Source organism: Pteropus medius, unplaced genomic scaffold, assembly GCF_902729225.1.
Source record: "Pteropus medius unplaced genomic scaffold, Ma_sr-lr_union100, whole genome shotgun sequence".
Lineage (NCBI taxonomy): Eukaryota > Metazoa > Chordata > Mammalia > Chiroptera > Pteropodidae > Pteropus > Pteropus medius.
Window position 1 is genome coordinate 2,346,624 of NW_024348304.1, and position 18,958 is coordinate 2,365,581.

The following is an 18,958-nucleotide window of genomic DNA, read 5'->3' on the forward strand; positions in this document are numbered from 1 at the left end:
TTGATTTCTAGAACAAACACTGGGATGGCCCTCATAATGATCTCTGGTATTTTGGATTCTGGATGCTTTTTGAAGAATCTAAAAGACACCAAAAACACTGTGCTATCCGAAGTTACCATATCGATGGAGAAGATAATAAAGTAGTGATGTTGACCTTTATGGTCAACATCAGAGCTAATGTATCCAAAAAGATGCTTACCTACTCAAAGTGGGTACTTAGAAAAGGTACAGATGCTCCTTGACTTACGGTGGGGTTACAGCTCGATAAACCCATCATAAATTGAAACGATTCTAATTTTAAAAAGCATTTACTACACCTAACCCACTGAAAATCGGTTTAGACTTGCCCACCTTACAGGTGCTCAGAACACTTACGTCAGCCTGCAGCTGTGCAAAGTCATCTAACACAGAGATCGATATGAATACCCAATTCCAAGACTCAAACGGATTTTGCAAGTTTTAATTGAAATTGGAAATGACTTATTTTTAACAATAGGTGGCGCTTCACAGGTTTTTGTTTAGTTGAAATGCATTGACTGTATGAAATGAAATATCTCTGCTACCAATTTAAAAAATTAATACAAAACATTAATATTCATAAAGTACTTTAGTAACTGATAGAAACTTCCTTGCTACCTGTATCTGCCATATTTACTATTAAAATTAATGTTCTAAGAGATTATCAAAAAGAAGCAGCAGTAAATGTACTTTTTGAAAATATGTAGGATCATGTTTTTTACTTTTCTATTTATTTTTAACTTTTAAAATGTTATTTAATTACTTTTCTGAAACATGTATTTGTTTTTTTATTCTTAATGACCATGAAGGTTTCACAAATTTTACAGATGTGATTTTTAATATTTGCAATGACTTTTATCTTAAACCGTAGTAATATGTAAAAGAGTAAAGATTCCAGATAAATATTAAGGTGATCAGAGCTTATTAAGTTCGTTAATCTGAAATTATTAGCAGATAGCTGCGCCAGGAGATCTTTTAAGTTATTTTTGTTTTATTGAACATATGATTTTGTTTTCTGACTGTTCTACTTTTGAGGGCAGCTGTAGGTTTAAATTCACCTTAGATTCTTATGCGTTTGTCTCTGAGGATGAAGATAGCAGTAGAGAGTTATCAAAATGAGAGATCGATAACTTTTGCTGACCAGAATCAAAGATGACAGATGTTCATTACAAGGGCCAACCCACTCCTGGTTTCGGAAATCAGATTGGCAGAAGATATGGCTAATCTCGTCTTTTGAACCAAAGAACAAGCGAAGGCTCACGAGAGAACATTTAATATTACGGAAGAGGAAAGAAGACAGTATTTATTCTTCGATCAGATAAGAAATTAAGACTGTTTTGTACTAGGGCAAAGAAGTTTCCCTTATACAACCTTACCATGCGGATTTAATTGGCAAAATCTTTGATATGTAGTAGTGATGCAATTTGTCTGAGCTCTCGTCACTTTGAGTCTCTGTGAAGGAATATGACCCTTGAGGAATGAAGGTCACCAATTCAGAGCCCCTCCATATGCATTTCTTGCTTTTCTTACAACTCGTAGAAAAATAGCATCCTTTGTGACAAAGTCCACAAATGGTTAGGTGTAGAATTATAGATAGAAACTCTACAAATCATCCAGTGCAATTTACTCGATATATTGTTTGATCTGCCCTTTTCCAGAATTTGAAATCTATGCAGAATATTAATATTTCAAATAAGGCAGAAGGATGAGAATTACACTTATGAAAATGAAGGGAATGTTTATGGAAAATTTACAGAATACGTTGGTCTATTTCTGTCAACTACAAAGATTGTTTACAAAAGGAAACTGAAAATAAGACAGCCTACCCTTGCCAGCTTTTCTGGGGAAGTATAGTAATATAATGACTATTGCCCTATAAGGAAAGCTGAGACTTGGTTTCCATTCCTGGTTCTTCAATGATTCATTAGATATTCATAGGCTAACTCACGACTTCTGTGATTTTTTTTTTTTGGTTTGCTTTTCAGTAAGATAAAAGATTGTATTTATTATCATGACTCCACAGACATATTACAAGAATTAATAAGGTATTATTTTTTGAGAGCTTGGAACACATTATGGTTCTGCTATTTTGGCAAATAAAGCCTCTCAGTTCGCCTTTTTTTTCTTTTTCTTTTTTTTTAAAGATCACTGGCAGTTGCAAGGAGTTACCAGTTTTGTTTTGTTTTGTTTCGTTTTTTTCCATTTTACTTTATTCTTTTTTCAAAAATCAGATCAGCAGGAGAGGTGGCTAATCTTGTTTTCACATGAAAATGAAGAACAAGTCAGGGCTCACTTTCCATTCTACTTTATTCTTTTAGACATATCTTAATATAGTAAACTGAAAATTACTGTAAGATTTTCCCATGGATATTTACATTGGTTTTCCTTTTCAGGAAAATTTCGTATCCAGAAATCCATTTCCAGTTAAGGTGCACTGTAATAAACTGACTTAAAAAGAAGGAACAATGTCTATTTTAAGCTAAAAAATTAGAATTTCTACAAAGACTTATAGTTGTAGGCAATCAAAAGGAGAGGCGAGTTTTACTAAATATTTTTTAGATCAAGGGTGGCAAGGCTACATCAACATTTATTTGTAGTCTAGTATTTAGAGAAAAATATATTTTAGTGCTAAATGATGTAAAGTGTTATCGGTCAATTTTGTGCAGCATAATATTTGGTTTCTAAATAGAACATGACCCGTGATGATGGTGTTATAGACAAAATTTCATGGATTTTATTTATTATTGTAATTTAAGATTACTTAATGGAAATGATAAATACATCTGTGGTTGAAATAATTTGAAGTTTCTTTGTAATAGGTCTCTTTCAAATGTATTTTTGCAGGATTTCTGGAACTAGAATGTTCAGTGCTCCCTCTCCTGGTTTTACCATATTGGTGAACTGACCTCTCATCCCCAAACTGTGATAGCAGAGAAAATTTGGAAGGACCGAATAGGGTACTTGGATCTGATATTTTATTTCTGATTTGACTATTCCAAATCCATTCATAATGGTCAAGAAACCTATCCGTCATTGGTTAAAGTTCATTACATCCCAAAATATAATGAAATCTATGAAAAAAATAGAAACTGTGTCAATACAGTTGATTTTATCCTTTAAAGCATCCTGTTTTTATATAAGTTATCATAGAGTGAGTATGTAGCTTCTTAGCTTCCTTTTTGTTCTGTGTTATTTTTAGTTAGTTATTTTCTTGTCGATGGTCTTAGCCATGCCCTAGGTTACTTAAGGTAATTCCGAACACAACTTTAATTAAAAAAAAAAAAAATTTTTTTTATTTAATTTTTTAAAGTGCACATTTGAAAATCTAGCAAAGAAAAAGCCATTTGCAACAGAATCACTTGATCTTGTAAAAGAGATTTTAAAAATTACTTTGAACTGAAAATTTCCATTCTCAAATTTATATATGATTTAATTTTGTTTTGTTTTGTTTGCTATATTTTCCCAAACACTTTAAGCTACCTCCGATATGCAGTACCTGGAAAAAAAGATTTCTTTTCCACTTACTTACTATATGTTTTCGGGTTTTAGGCGTCTTTTAAAAGTCTCTATGGAACCTTAAATTTCACTTATACTTTTTTTCCCTGCAGCATTAGGTACATGATTTTGATAATAAATATCTAAAATCCAGTAGCTTCCAATGAAAGAAAAAGCAAATTTCCTACTGATTAAAATGATCTTTTTTCAATGACACATCATCCACCAGTAAGAATTATAAAAGTTCTTAGTAAATTATTTCTATTTTAATCGACCGCCATTTAGCTGATTTAAAAGAAATAAAAGGGTTGGGCTTTTTGTGTGTGTCAAACTATACAAAAATATTACAAAATAGAAGGAATTTGGGATTTTAAAAATTGGATTGATTCGGGGAAAATTATATCACAAATCAAGATGGAGCACATATTATAAAATTACAGCAGGAAAATTCACCTTTAAGACGTATTGTTATATACACATTTGCAGGCAGGAGTGTCACCTTTTGAACTTCCAGATTTCGCATATTCTGAAGTTTGCTTTAAATAGGGACATTAATATTATATTATCATCTTTTTATATCGATATTCATTTTCTCTCTAGCTGATCAGAAGTGATGACGTCTCATACAAGTTTTTTTTTTAAATCTTTTATTCTTCAAAATTATTTTCTAATTCAACTTTAAAAAAGTGGAGTCCATCAATCCTTTCGCTGAGATTGACAACTAAAGATGGATCACTAAGTTCGAAGGTATTCTTTTATGACAAACCGCATTTGCAGGAGTTTTAGAGGCGGTCTGAAATTTTAGAGGATGTTTATTACCCGAGTGTACAGGGCGACGTTTCCTAGTTGGTACACAGGGAACGAAAGAGGAAACGACTGGAGGGGAAATCCTGTTCCAGGTTTTCAGGCAGCCCGTGTGATTGACACATGATATCACGGGAGGCGTGTCCTGGAGTGGAGGTGGAGGTGGAGGCGAGGGGCTGAAATTGCGCGGAGCTGGCCTGGGATTGCTCTGTAAGGCACGCAGTGGTTTGCAGACTGATAGCAGCAGACAGAGCTCCCTGCCCGGGATCAGGAACAGCTACAGCCGCTGTAAATGTGCCTGAAAAGCAATTTCCAACCTTTGCGTTAGGTAAGAGCCGTTTCCTTCCTTTCCTTCCGTAGACGTTTTAGGAAAGATTAGGTGAGAGATGTTGGCTTTTGCAAGGAGCTGAGTTATTTCTTTGAACTCGCTTCAGATCTGAGAGTCCTGGTTGCATTTCAGATTGCCAGTAGCCTCCCCACGGCTGAAGCCAGTGCTCTTAAGGGAAATGCTATCGCCGAAAGAAAAAGCAGGGTTCCTTAGATTTGCCCCCCTTATCCGAACAGTAAAAGTCTAAAGTCTGAAACGGTCGCACGTTGAAAACCAGTGGTCGGTGCCGAAGAGGGGCCGGCGCTCGGCGTGCGGACCCGGTGCGTGTTTGTTTAGGCATTGTTGGCGCAGCGGTTGTTTAAAACCTGAATTTCCCGTCTCTGCGTATTGATTTCCAATGCGCAGAGGCGTTGCTTGAACGCCGTTTGAACTCCTCGGCATTCCACAGGGGCAAAAGCACTTCGGCAAAAACGTGCAAGACTGCATGTTACTTGGGTTCGCCGCTGACACGCCGACTGTGCGCCCGCCTGTCAATCACAGGCAGCAGCAACAGCCAGCACATGGCAGCGGGCGGCGGGCGGCCCGCCCCGCGAGCAAGTGCCTGGAAAGAGGGAAACTAACGTGTTTTTCTCTGCAATCGTCTGTGGCAGGCGCCTCGACCGCGGAACAGGAGGGACTGGGAGAGAGAGCTGCCCGGGGAGGCTGACCTGCCGGGACCCGAGCGCCGGGGACGCGGCGCCCCACTTGCCCAGCGCGCGACCGGGGCAGTGCCTGGAACTGCGCGGGGCCCCGCACGACGCCCCGCCTCTTCCCCCGAGAGAGCCCCCCGAACCTCGCTCCCTCAACGCCCCCTAAGAGAGCGGGCGAGAAGGCCCACCCCCAGCCCCGGGGAGCGGCGGCCTCCGCCCGGCCAGCGTGCGCCCGCCGACCCCGCCGGGCCAGAGGACGCCGGTTCGAGCCCCGTCCGGGCGCCGCGGAGACTCAACGCCCGGGACGCGGACTTCTGCTCGCCCGGAGGTCGCCAGAGCCGCCGAGCCGCCTGCCGCGGTTCGGCACGAGAAGCGCTCCGGCTCCGGGGGACTCGGCGCGCCCCCGCGGGGACCGTGCCCTGGTTCTCGGAGGGGCCGCCGAGAGGAGCCCGGAGGTGGATGCTACTGAGCCGCGCGGCCGCGGCGAGCCGTGAGAGGTGCGCGCCGGGACCGTGTGCTCCGCGGCCGGAAGGGGGCCGCGGGGAGCGCTGCTGGCCGGCGGCGGCGCGGGCCATGCGCCCTCGTCCGCCCCGCCGCGCTTGATGCGGCGCCCGCCCGCCGCCGCCGCCCGCTCCGGGGCCTGGGGCCCCCGCCACCGCCGCGGCCTAGGTGAGTGTGGGCCGTGCGGGCGGCAGGTGCGGGCGCGGGGCGGGGGACGACGAGGCGGGCTCTGCGTCCCCGCTTTCCTGGCGCCGTGGCCGGGCTGCCCTTGCAGGAGCGCTCCACGCGAAAGGTGGCCTGGAGGAGGCTTTGGGGTGCGCCCCGGAGGGCGCCGGGGAGCTTCTGGGCGCGGGCGGGCGGCGGGCGCCCTGTGCCCGGGCCCCCCTCCGACGGCACCGGGCCGGACCGCGCGCGCGCGCGCGCGGGCGGGAGGCGGACCCCGCGCCCCGCTCCGTGCCCGTGTGCGCGCGGGGAGGGCACGGCCCCTTTAAAGGGCAGCCCGCCCCCCCGGAGTCATGGACACCGCAGCCTCCGCCCCCCGCCCGCGCGAGCAGGGGTGAGGACTTGTTTTCATTCATAACTTTTTCCCTTTCCTTCCTCTCCGTCAACTATTTATTCAGCGCGCGGAGCGCAGAGGGCGCGCTCCCCGCCGGCCGGCCGCGCGCGCTCCTCCCCGGCCCTGGGAGCCGCGGTCCCCGAGGCGTGGCCGCTCGGGACGGGCGCCGTGTCACCGTCCGTGCCGCGGGCCGGCCCGGGAGGCCCCCGGGGTCTGCGATTGGCCTCGGCGGGGACGCGGGCAGGTTTTGGAGAACCCGCGGCCATCCTCAGGGTGTGAGGGGCTCGTCCGGCCAGGTACCGACCTCCGTCGTGCCTCCCCGGGGCCAGCCGTGCGCCCAGGGCGAGCGAGCGTGCTCGGGGGCAGGTCGGGGACCGTCGCCGCAGCCCGGGGGCCGCGTCCTTTTCTCTGGCGGTCGGCGGTGCCAGCCCGCAGGAATTGGGCGACCGCGGTCGCTAGAAACGCCGCGTGCAGTCGCGCCTGCGGGTTCGTACCCTCTCCGAATCCGTCTCCACCGCGTTTCCTTCCGAGTGGACTCGGGCTCGGTCCTTTTCCACGCTCCTTGCTTTCGAAGCCCCGGGTTACGCTGTCGGCGAGGAGCACTGCCGTCGTGCAGTGACGGTGGGCAGTGCGTGTGTCCTTGGGGACTCCGGGGCTGAAGCCAGCAGGTTGTGGACGTGTTTGTCCTCGCGTGCCCAGAAGGTAGAATAACGCAGAAGCCCCGGGTCGGGGGAATGAGGGAGGGGACCTCCAAGAAGTGAACATAGAAGACGGTCTGGGGACGTTCACTTTAGTTATTAGATGAAATGGACTTCTTTTTGCTTTATTCCGGTGTTTGTTTGTTTGTTTGTTTGTTTTTTGGCTCGAGGTGGTAGTGGAGAATGGGCATTTTTCTTTTCCTTCTTGAATTGGATCGAATCTGGAGGCCTTGGAAGGAATTTGTGTGAAAATGTTCTAGTTTACCCCTGACGGAAAACGGAAACGTTTTTATGTTTGGTAGTTTGTTTTGTGAAGAACGCATTATAAATGAGAGGCAATTTATTTTCGGTAAGGAAACTGAATGCTTAATTTTATCAGGATATTGCCGTACTTATTACAAGAAGGACATTGATTCAGAGTTGGCAGTGCTTTTGAAAATCAAGATCTGGGGTGTAAATACAGATTTTTAAATTAGAAGAAATACAGATAATTAAAATGGCTAGGATTTCTCCATAACAGCTTTAAAGACCAAACACATATTTGTGCGTGAAAATTATCTCATTATGTGAGTGAGCCTTATTTAAACTAAAAAAAAAAAAAATCCTTTCATGATTTCAGCTGTGAATACTTCAACATGAACAGAACTGTATATTGAGAGGGGTGTGTGTGTGTATGCGCGTGTGTGCGTGCGTGCGTGTGTGCACGCGCATGCGCACGCACACTTCGTGGCTACGAAACCCCAAGACCTGCATTTGTCCGTACTCAGTTTTCTTCTTGCACGTTAATCAGGAGCCAGCTCCAGAGTCCTGGCTGCTGCGGCTCCGTATTCTGAGATTCCATTTTAATTCGGAATCTCTTTTTTTAATGCATGAAGTATACACCTTGACTAATTCTCTCATTAATCTAATGCCTAGAACAGCAAACAACAAAAAAGCAGCAGCACCAAAGTCATTTTTTTTTTTAAGTAGATATTTTCCCTTATGGGAAAAAGCGGATGAGCTGACACAGCTTTCTGTTTCAGGGCTTGCACTGGGCTTTCTCGGCGAGGGCGTGCTCCATTTTAATTATCTGTTAGAGCCGCGAACAGGAAGGCATTACTTTGTCTTGATTCCTCTTTTTAAAAGTTGGGAAGACATTATGGCATGAGGTCTCTTGCTTACATTCTTCTCCCGTGATGTGGTCCTCGGCCTCTGGGACGGGCACACTGGCCACGACCCCAGCCTCAGTGTCATCTGCCGCCGAAGGCGATCCTTACCAGGTGGTTTGGGCAATCTGTGACTTGACAGGATCTGTCCCCTCCCGAAATACTTCCTCTCATTTATCGTTTTTGTTTTTTTTTCATGTTCGATTTCCTGTAGGATTTCAGATGCATGCCAGGTTTCCACTGATTGCCAGAATTCGAGAACCCTACACATGGATCCCCCAAATCAACATGGCAGTGTCACTTCATTAGTCGTGATCCAGCAGCCGGCGTTGGAGAGTCGGCAGAGGCCGGACTATGAGCGAGACATTCAGCCTGCTGCTATTCTGTCCTTGGACCAGCTCAAGGCCGTCAGGGGCAGCAATGAATACACGGAAGGGCCGTCAGCGGTGAAAAGACCCGCGCCTCGAACAGCACCACGACAAGAAAAGCACGAAAGGACTCACGAAATCGTACCGATTAATGTGAACAATAACTGCGAGCCCAGACCGGCGGGCCACGTGGGACACGCGGGTCTCGCCCATCATGGCCGAGGCCCCATTTTGAGCAGATCGACCAGCACGGGGAGCGCAGCCAGTTCTGGGAGCAACAGCAGCGCCTCCTCGGAGCAGGGGCTGTTGGGGAGGTCGCCGCCCAGCAGACCCGTCCCGGCTCATCGGTCTGAAAGGACGATCCGGACCCAGCCCAAGCAGCTGGTCGTGGATGACTTGAAGGGCTCCTTGAAGGAGGAGCTGGCGCAGCACAAGTTCATCTGTGAACGGTGCGGGAAGTGCAAGTGCGCGGAGTGCACGGCGCCGCGGGCCCTGCCGTCCTGCCTGGCCTGCGACCGGCAGTGCCTGTGCTCGGCCGAGAGCATGGTGGAGTACGGCAGCTGCATGTGCCTGGTCAAGGGCATCTTCTACCACTGCTCCAACGACGACGCGGGGGACTCGTACTCGGACAACCCCTGCTCCTGCTCCCAGGCGCACTGCTGCCCTCGGTACCTGTGCATGGGGGCCCTGGCGCTGTTCCTCCCGTGCTTGCTGTGTTACCCTCCCGCCAAGGGCTGCCTGGAGCTGTGCCGGGGCTGTTACGACTGGATCCACCGGCCAGGCTGCAGGTGCAAGAACTCCAACACCGTCTACTGTAAGCTGGACAGCTGCCCCTCGCGGGCGCAGGGGAAACCCTCCTGATGTGGGGAGGTGGGTCGGACCTCCCGAACTTCTGGCTTTCAAGCCGCCCGCGGCTGTTAAAGAAGATGCTGTTAGATACTGGTCTTGTTTCCTTGACGATGCTTCCCTGTCTGCCGCCTCCTCTTCCCCTGTTGCCGAGGTTTGACTCGTGGCTTCTGCTCCCGCGGGTGGTCTGCAGGAAGCGTGGACTGCGACCCTGCACCCGCTCCCACTTGAGGACCAGAGCTTCCTCCAGCCGCTCGAGAGGGCGCCGAGAGCCAGTGGGTTTTCGTGCCGCGTTATCATCCTGCCAGCGGCTCTCCGAAGCTGTCCACGTGAACACACCCCCCCCCGGGCCCGACGACAGCAACGCAGAGCTGTTTCGATTGGGTACCCTGGGAGCAGGGAGCCGGTTCTTAAAGAAGCTACCGTTTAATTGCTTCAGTAAGCCGTGGATTAGATCTTCATACCGTTGCACCCTTAAGTAGCACGGGGCACATATTTATGCTACAACACAAACATTTTCCTTTAACCGCTGCCCTCTCCCGCCCCCTCGGAGTTCTGTTCCGTCAGTTTTGGCGTTATCTTTATCTAGAGGTGCCAGCTATGTAATTTTCGATTTACTTCACGATGTAAATCTTCACATTGGAGATATATAGGTTGTATTTTGCTCATCCTCATTCTAGGTTTTCATGTTTGTGAAGGACCTAGCTACCTTCCTTCCACACCCACGCTTCTTACCGAATTTCTCCCGTCACAGAGGGCACTTGGATAACTGAAGTTGATATTTATAGCTGATCAGTCCACAGGTGTCACAGAACTACGCTGCCTAAAGTGATCTTGGCTCCCTGGTCCTTTTGGCACCTCGGCTAGTTAACGGCGGAGTAATGCTAACCTTTTCTGTGTTTTCATTGCCTTAACCACAAATTGTGGTGCTTTTTGTATATTTTATGTATAAATCACAAAGTTGAATTCTGACTATTTTTAAGACAAAAGTCTGTTAAACTTTTTTATTGTAAAGAATATTTATTATGCGAATCTCTATTATTTTATGATATTTATTGCAAAAGACTGTTGAAATGTACTCATGTCTGAATATAACAAAATATCAATACATAACGGAAAATAAGGCGACACAAAGAAAGTACATATGTTAACTATAATGCAGAAAATATATTAATTAATGAAACTGTCTCTCGATTTTTTTTCATTTATTAGCCTGTATTGTCATGGTGATTTTTGTCATTGGCTTTGACTGTTTCTTCATGTACATCTATATTATTCATTTGCCTTCACTTACCAAATCTAGACATGGGTGAGCTCAAATTCTGAAGTACATATTTCCTGGAAAACGCATCAGTGAAAATTTTGTAGTCCCAATTCTGTTTCGTACAAATTCCCGGTGAATCGCTACGAAGTGAAACTTTTTTTTTGGTAATTAACGTTAACAATCACCCTCTACTTTGGCTGTTTTGTAAGCAAGAGGTTTTGTGTATGTCATAGTTGATGGGAATGGGACATAATCTGGAAGTTTTGAAAAACGTTAATCTTAACTCGGGTTAATCAGAAGTTAGTCTTCGTCAGCAGAACTTAAAGAACTTAGTTCTGTGGGCATGCTGGGAGTCTCGGGCACTGTCACTTTAATAAAACTTTCTAGAAGTTAGATCCACCAAGGGAACAGTTCACATTATCGGGGAGACGGTTTCAAGTATTCCTGCCCCTGCCTTTTCCTTTCCTTTAATAAGTCTTTAGTGCAACCTGGTCAAATTATATTTTTGTTATGTCCTGTGGAATAAGGAATCTGAGGGCTTGAAACGTTGTATGGGAAAAGTAAAACGTTTTTATTTTTCAGTCTGCGGAAACCACTGCGCAGCTAGACTCTCGGTCTGGTAAAATTTTGTTCAGGCGAATCCCCATGCCTAAGTGATAACGTTGAACCCGAAAAATTATCTGCATTGGAGAATAACATTTTGACATCATTCGAACCCAGGATTGAGGCAGTCAGAGCTCTTACCCAGCTTTTTCGATTTGGTTGGTGTCTCTCAGATGGTTTGGCTCCTAGTTTTAGGAGTATTTTTGTTCTTTGTAAATAGGCTTCGGTTTTGTCACACTATGACAAGGCGAACGTGATGAAAGCTTGTTTTAGTGCTGATCCATCCAGCCACTAAACCTATGAGTCGGCATTGTGACATTTGATGTAATCAAACAGTGTGTGCTCTGAAAGCACGTGGATGTCTGTGTTCTGGAGGCCACTTCACAATCTACGGTATTTCAAAACGTGAACTTATTTCCTCGTGTATCCGAGCTACGCATCGTTATCACTGGTCATGTAACACTGAGGATTTCATTGAGATTTGGCTCCTTAATGAAGTGTATAAATATACAGACTCCCTCAAAACACTGCGTAATTTTTTCTGTTATTCAGACCCTTGTTATAATTAGGAGTTGGTGTAAGGGCGGTCCGTAGTTATAATGAGCAGACTATGAAGCTGTAGTTTTTATTGAAAGAAATTTTTAACTTTTATGAGAATGAGGTATGCCGTGGAGTTTTAACTTCTGGCTATATCACAGAATCCATTAAAATTACAGTGATAAGTTGGTGGTCTGCTGCTGCCGGGGCCCTGTGCGTCCTCTGGCATAAGGTCGGGCCCGTATTGGGATGTAGTTAGTGACTGGTCGGACGGTCAGACTTCTACAGGTTTCTCAGGTGGCAAAGCGAAAACGCTTTGATTCAAAACGTCCTCTTTTGTGATGGTTTAAACCTAGAAAGAAAAAAAATATTAGGGCAGTGTCTTTATCAGTGCTCGTGGGTCTTAGACTTTTGAACCTTACCCGATCGTTATTCTGAAGTGCTAAGCCTTTGAAAGCATCGGCAAAGCTGAAATTTCTTACAGTACCACTGCCATTTATTTGATCCTGCTAAGTGAAAAATAGCACGCCAGATAGCTGGGCTGAGCTTCTTCCCCTCCCATTCCACGATTTTGTCCCCCTGTCCCAACGACTCCAGTTTGACAGAGTGGACAGTTTCGTTAAATCGTTCCTTTGCAGCATATTTTCTGACTGCCCATTTTGTCCTTTCAAAAGAGTTTTATTTAGATAATGTCATTGTGGATAAAACCAATACCGGATTTCTGTAATTGAGTAGTTTCCTGTCAACACGGACTTTATAAAACGGAACCTAGCAGAAATATGAAATGTGAAAAAGTAGATAAGGCTTCTTTTTTGTGAAGGCCTAAGGTGAATCCTTCAATGATAGGCTTTATAATTATGTTTTTGGTTTTCAGAATCCAAAACCATAGGACATTCCAGTTATGACTAAAAAGTTAAAAAACAGTGGTCTTTAAAGTGAAAGGAAATAAGTTAAAAACAAATTGTGTTTTTAACCCTAAAATTGGTATTGGAATCACACTCGGAATTCATTTCTAAAAGACTGAGTTAATGTTTGAAATTGTCTCTTTTTCCTAAATCTTTTTAAAAACAGTGTTGTATTTCGTGGCGGTTTTTATGTTTGCTCTTTAGCAATAAAAAAACAAAATCCCTGTGGAAACATTGAAATTCTGACACAAACAGGAAAAAAGGGTGTCTAGACAGTTCTCATCTTAAACTCTACCCCATATAGATTTTTTCAATTGCAAGAGAGAGTTTGGAGTCTAAATATCTTGAAAACAAACCCTTAAGTCCATCTTTCGGCCAATGAACAGTTGGAGGACTTTTTTCCCCCCATTATTTCACTGAATAAATACAATAAAAATAGCCATGTACTTAGTTGACAAGTTATTCATTCTTCTAGCATCGTCTCAGCTACCAAGCCATGTTTCCACATTGATGGAGCACCTGCTTAGGTGCGTTATTCTGCGTGTCGAAGAATTCTGGCGCTAGGACTAGATCTCCGAGCGTGTCTTCGTGTTTCTCAGGTCTGCAGGAAAACAAATGGGTCACCGGTTAAAAAAGTTAAAAATCCTCAGGTCCGTGTCATAGCTCACACCTGTTGTATCGGAAGACACTGCTGGAGGAGCCTGGTGGTCCGGGTTTTTAAAAAAGCGGCTTGGGCGATTTTATCAGGCAGTTTGGAACCGCTTTCTCAGCTCCACGCCTTCGTGTTGAGGGTGTGGAATCAGCTCTGTCTTGAGAAGACGAGCGAGCGGCACATGGCAGGGCGGGGGCCGGACCGGCGGGCAGGGCCGTCTTCATTTCTCAGCCGCCAGCCCAGCACCTTCACGCAGCCCTGGATAGCCCGCACCACTCCATTCTCTTTACCCGCCAGTCTCCCCTTCTTCATTACTACATTCGACCCTAATTTGGGAGCTGGAATGTTTTTCTGCGTGTATTATTTGCACTGAGCTCTCAGGAACAAGTAGCAAATGACTTCGTTGCCATGATTATTTTTCATATGTTAATATTAAAGTGAACTTCCTTGGAGAACTGAGCCTGTGTGCTTCCTCAGACGAGGTTTATATGGTAATTATAGAGCAGATTATAGTGACTTGGCATCTAGATTTTAGGACTTGCGTGATGGCACTTCTTAGCATTCTTTTGGTTGCATTTGGATTGCAGTGATTCAAAAGCAGATTTAAATGTTCTCTTTTGTACGATTAAAAAGATTGGCGTTATCCTTCAGTCGAATCATACTAGATATGGTAATAATTCCAATCGGAAAAACTATCAGAGAACCTAGAACTCTTTTGAACTGGATAATTTGGGAAAATATACTGGAAGCTTCCATCACTCACCAGTAGTCCGACCACAGCTCGTTTTGATAAAATAATCATAGAATCATAATTTTAGTGCTAAAAAGAAACTTAAGAGGTCATCTCATCCATCTTTAATTTAGTGGCAAGAAAGCCAGGTTCAGAGAGGTTACTTACCTGAAGTCAGGATGCGGCTGCCCAAAATAAACCTCGTAAAACCCTAGCTGCTACACGTGTGCACGGGCCAAATGGTGGGAAGGGAGGAGAGATTGTGTTGGGGGTGGGTCTGCACGAAAGTTTCAGGTTAGTTTAGAAGTTATAAAATCCAACAAATTTGTGAAAGCACCGTGGACTGATGGTGCCCCAAGACGAAGGGCTGCAAAGGGAAGTCAGAGGGAACTACTGGAAGGGAACCAGGCATGTCTTTGGGAAAACAGTTCCCGACTGGCTAGCAGTGGCTCTCAACTTCCACTGACCATTAACATCGCCTGAGAGTGGAAAACAACAACAAACGAAGCCCGGGCCTAGCTCCCTCCCCGCCCCCCCAACCCCCCCGGGGCCCAGGTCGGTCCATCAGAATCTCTGGGGATGCGGCTTTGGGTTTTCTTTGTCCTCCAAGCACCCCAGGTAATTAATTCTAAGGCACAGCCATAGCCTAGAGCCTCTGAATTAGCTTATAGGTGTGTGTAGGGGATTGTGGGACATTAAATAACAGATTCAGAGAGACAAACCCGGAGGAATTAGGGCTCAGAACTCTCTTAGAGAGTAGCGGGGCTCGGGCGCAGGGGTCACCGGAGGGAGCATCACACATGGCAGATCTACAGGACTTTCCCGTTATTGGTATGTGGGCTTGAGCTTTTGGACCTAGATGAACAGGCAAATGGTAGTTCTGTTAGAGGAAATGGGTGGCATTCGTTTAGGTGGTCTGCAGGGTGGGAAAAGTTCCGACTTGTTGGGGTAAACTCTTAAGGTGCAGGCGAGTTGCCAGCAGGTCATTGGGAAAGAAGTCTAGAGTTTAAGAGAGGCGAGTGATGGCCTGTCGTCCACAGGGGGTGTCACAGGGCACCTGTGGCATAGATCTCTAAGGGAAAGGATGGAGTTAAAGCAGGCTAGGGACAAAACCTTGAGGAACGCACCCACATTTAGGAGGCACAGAGAGATGTAGGTCCAAAGATAAGAGGGATGGTCAAGGGAGCGTAGGCACCACGAGCTTGGCAGATTTCAGAACCTGAGGGAGCCTTTCAAGACGGAAGTTAGTGATTAAACGTCAAAAGCTGTGGAGACTCCCAACTAAACGTGGTGGGTGGCATTGAGGTGGCATTATGGTAATAAAAACCAGGTGGCATGGGATTAGAAACGGGTGGGTGGTGCGTACGTGCAGGTAGGTAAGAGCTTGGATTATTCTAGAAATTTTGAGAGAGGAAAGTATCTAGAGGGAGGTGACAGCTGAGGAGGATTTTTAGAATAACAGAAACCTGAGCCCTTTTGTAGGCAGAGAGCAATCGAGAAGGTGTGATGGGGAAGAGGAAGCCGGGGAGGGGACAGGGGGGAGCTAAGCTTGGCTGGAGAGCCTCTTCCTCCAGGGTAAAGACGAAAAGACGAGAAAGAAGAGAGAGATGGCGGGATTTCCAGACGGGGAGGAGGCGTCTCGTCGAACTGCGCTCTGATTTCGAGAAGGAGAGAATGGTCTTCTGTTGATAGGTAAGACGCATCCGGGGCCGGACCCGGCTCTTGAGAGCAGAGGTCTCGAACGGCTGGACCTGGCGACAGGAGCCGATGACCCGAAGAGCATAAATAACAACAAAATGTGATTGGTTTTAGAAATGTTGATGCTAACATTGCTACGGGGAGCTCGGCTCACTTGGATTTTGTCTCTGGGCCTCTAAACGGTTTTCGGGTTTTATCCTGACACATGCCTTGCAGCAGCGGGCGAGGCGGGCGGTGAAGGCCGAGGACAGGGGGCCACCCAGATGTGTTGGAGTTGAGAGGTGAGGAGTTTTAGGGCGGCCGCCTGACCGTTCGCCGGCCGGGACGGTTGGATGAACGTTCCCATGAGGATGAAATGCAGGGTTGCAGAGCATTTGGGAAGAGGACAGGTGGACAGCAGAAGACATAGGAGAATGTCCAGGTCGAGGTCTTAGGAGGTGCGCCATTTTCCAATGCCAAGGAGACCTGGGCTTTCTCGGTGCTGCCCGTGGCTGATGTAGAGAGGAGGTTTTTGGAGCCGAGGACGAAGAGGAGGAGAAAACGGGTCCACGTGTCAGCGGAGCTGTTAATCAAGGTGTCACAATGCCGGAGGCGGAGGGCAATATTTAGGGGCTGGTGTTTAGGGTTGGAAAGGATGTTTTTAGACATTTTAATTTGTCCTTAAGCTTATGGATTATAAACGGGATCATTAAGATCTGATAAAAACGTAAGATTTCTAAGTAAGGAACGAACTAGTGGAGAAGAATTTCTTTCCATCGATAACACAAACGGTCTATTAGCAAAATTGGTTATTGACTAAAGAAAATATCGTCACGAAAATCGATTGACTAAAATATCTCAGGGAGCCAGTGGACCTTCTGCTCTCCACGTGCCCTGCTTGGCGCTTCCGCGCGCTTCCGAAAGCAGAGGGTTTGGGTCGCGGGCCTGAGCCCCGACCGCCTCAGAGTGTGCGTGTTGCAGGTTTGCGCTGGAAGCTGCGAGCGAATGTGATTCCTTTCAGAAGTGCACCCAGCACGCAGCCACCCAGAACCTGCCTCCGACTGCAGACGCAGAGAGGCCCGTCTTTATGCAGAAAAGGGCTGAGGTCGAGAGTTATTTCTAAAGTATGTAGCGTTCTGACTGGTGTCTTTGTGGTTTACAAACCTGCTCTCGGAATGACCTCTGATTTCCTCTTTGTATCTGCCTTTGGCCATTTTTAGCGTTTGTTCTCCGGTACCAGAAACACAATTCAGTTAAGGACGATAATAAAGATGAAACTAAATTTTATCGGTTTACCTTCTTGCCATCTAATACCTAGAACAGAGCTCAGTACACAGTGGTTGCCGATTGCCTTGCTAGATTTATTCTTAAAAGCTTCAGAGCAAGGGAAAAAATGCTGAGATTATTGACCAAATTGAATTTTCCTTTTTGCGGGGTTTTTGATAGTGTCTCACGTCAACAACATCGGCAGGTTTGAGAGAAAATAAGAACTGCTTGGCTCTGCCAACCATTTAACCGTTCGTTCAATAAAGATCTCTTAGGAGCCGAGGCTCCCAGGCTTTGAATAGTAAGTCATGCATTTAGCCACGTGACTGGTGCTATAGCGTCGGCTGGTAACTGGGACCATGAGAGGCAGCGACATCTGTGCAAGTCAGGAAGGCTTCGTGGAGAAACATGGAAGATGGGGTAGCAATTCGCCAGGCAGACGAGGGAGAGAAAAGCCTTTCAGGCAAGTCCAGAGCCATGTTTCTTGCCGGGAACACTGTGGGTGCTTCGGTATGTTTGGAATGTAAAGTGCTGGCGGGGAGGGTGGGAGCCACTCATGGAAAGTGTGAGCGTCGTGTTAGGAAGTTTGAGCCCCATCATTTGGGTGGCGGGGAGTCACGGACAGGACAGGTCATAAACAGAACAGCGACATGGCCAGATGAGAGTTTCAGATTCTTCGGGCGGCACGGTGGAGGCCAGACAGGAGTGGAAGAGGGAGACCGGCCAGAGAGTTAACGTGATGGCCAAGGGGACACGTGTGACAGGGACGGTGGAGACTGAAAGGGAGGGATGAGTGTGAGATGACAGGTCAGGAAGATGAGGGAGGAGGAGGCGAGTCGGTGCTGGGTCGACTCATCTCTGGTACCATAAGGCAGAGAGATCATTCGTGTAAATGACATGTATAAGGAGACCAAAATTTTCCACAGCGAACATTCTACTAATTATGCAGGGTTCCGAATCGTGTTTGCCCCTTAGACAACATCTCCCGGAACAGTTAATGAGTAATGAAGTGGACTGCAGGCGGGCAAGAAGGCGGACAAAATCAAAGCCTTTGAAAATCAAACAGAAACCAAATTCTTCATTCTTTTTCCACCCCAGCTCCCCAGACAGTGTTCACTGTATATCACTCAGAAAACTTAACTACGTATCTGAACTTTGATGTCAGAAATCCTGACTTCCAGAAGTAGAAAATTTAGCAAGCCAACCATTTTCTCCTGGTTGTCTAAATACATGGACACCCCTGCCCCCTGCAACCGACCCGCACTCCCAGGCACAGCATTTTGAATCGTTGGAGTATCTTAAAAACGGTGTTCGACTCTTCAGAGTCCCGATTGTCCTCCTTCCCTGTGTTTTTCCGTTTGTCAAAATCGGAAAAGGTGGCGATGAAGGACGAATGAAGGACGCGGTCGGAGGTCGTGTCCGCGAGGTGACTGGGACCTGGGGTTGTGGTAGAGTTTGATGCCACTGGAAATGAAACCTGAGAGAGACCTTCAAGCTACTTAGTTCTTTCCCTTCGTTTTAAAGAAGGAGATGAAATAAACGACTTACTCAAGGATGAAAGCTAATAAGAAAGGGAGCTTGCAGAATGAGAAAAAGACCCGCAAAGCCTGTGCTATTTCCATCTTATTTATAGACCTTGTCTGAAGGCTCAGCCTGGGTGTTGAAGCTCCAAGAGTATGCGATAGGCTGATGGGGGAAAACGCAAATTCTCGCAGAAGCTGTAGAAAATGGAGGACGAAATCACTTGGGGATTGGAACTAGTCTTTTTGTTTTTTTCCTTGTAGTTTGAAATGCTTATACATGGTAGTATTGGAGTTAAAAATCTCTACCTTTTATAGGCGGTATGTGGCACATGTAGGGACTTGGAAATGCTTTT

At 46.4% G+C, this 18,958-nt stretch overlaps 1 protein-coding gene and 1 long non-coding RNA gene across 5 annotated transcripts in view; one reads left to right on the top strand and one right to left on the bottom strand.

The window, feature by feature from the left end:
- Positions 1-4,179: 4,179 nt before the first annotated feature.
- On the top strand, positions 4,180-10,640 carry SPRY1 (sprouty RTK signaling antagonist 1). 4 transcript variants are annotated; one of them, XM_039879557.1, is made up of 2 exons: positions 4,180-4,645; positions 8,449-10,640. In XM_039879557.1, exon 2 carries the CDS (start codon positions 8,504-8,506, stop codon positions 9,461-9,463), a length of 960 nt encoding a protein of 319 aa, XP_039735491.1. In that variant the 5' UTR covers positions 4,180-4,645; positions 8,449-8,503; the 3' UTR covers positions 9,464-10,640. The 4 variants fall into 4 exon arrangements, with proteins under 4 accessions (XP_039735491.1, XP_039735490.1, XP_039735492.1 ...); XM_039879556.1 differs by lacking the exon at positions 4,180-4,645 and adding an exon at positions 5,947-6,003 and having other exon boundaries at positions 8,449-10,636; XM_039879558.1 differs by lacking the exon at positions 4,180-4,645 and adding an exon at positions 6,350-6,687.
- A 2,523-nt stretch (positions 10,641-13,163) lies between these two features.
- Positions 13,164-18,958, bottom strand: part of LOC120616232 (uncharacterized) — a 6,707-nt gene continuing 912 nt past the window's right edge. The window contains exon 2 of the long non-coding RNA XR_005656535.1: positions 13,164-13,358. This is a non-coding gene — a long non-coding RNA (uncharacterized LOC120616232). The remainder of the gene's footprint in view (positions 13,359-18,958) is intronic.

What these genes read in the sequence shown, in the direction of transcription:
- SPRY1 (XM_039879557.1), top strand. Translation starts at nt 8,504, where the DNA reads ATGGATCCCCCAAATCAACATGGCAGTGTCACTTCATTAGTCGTGATC.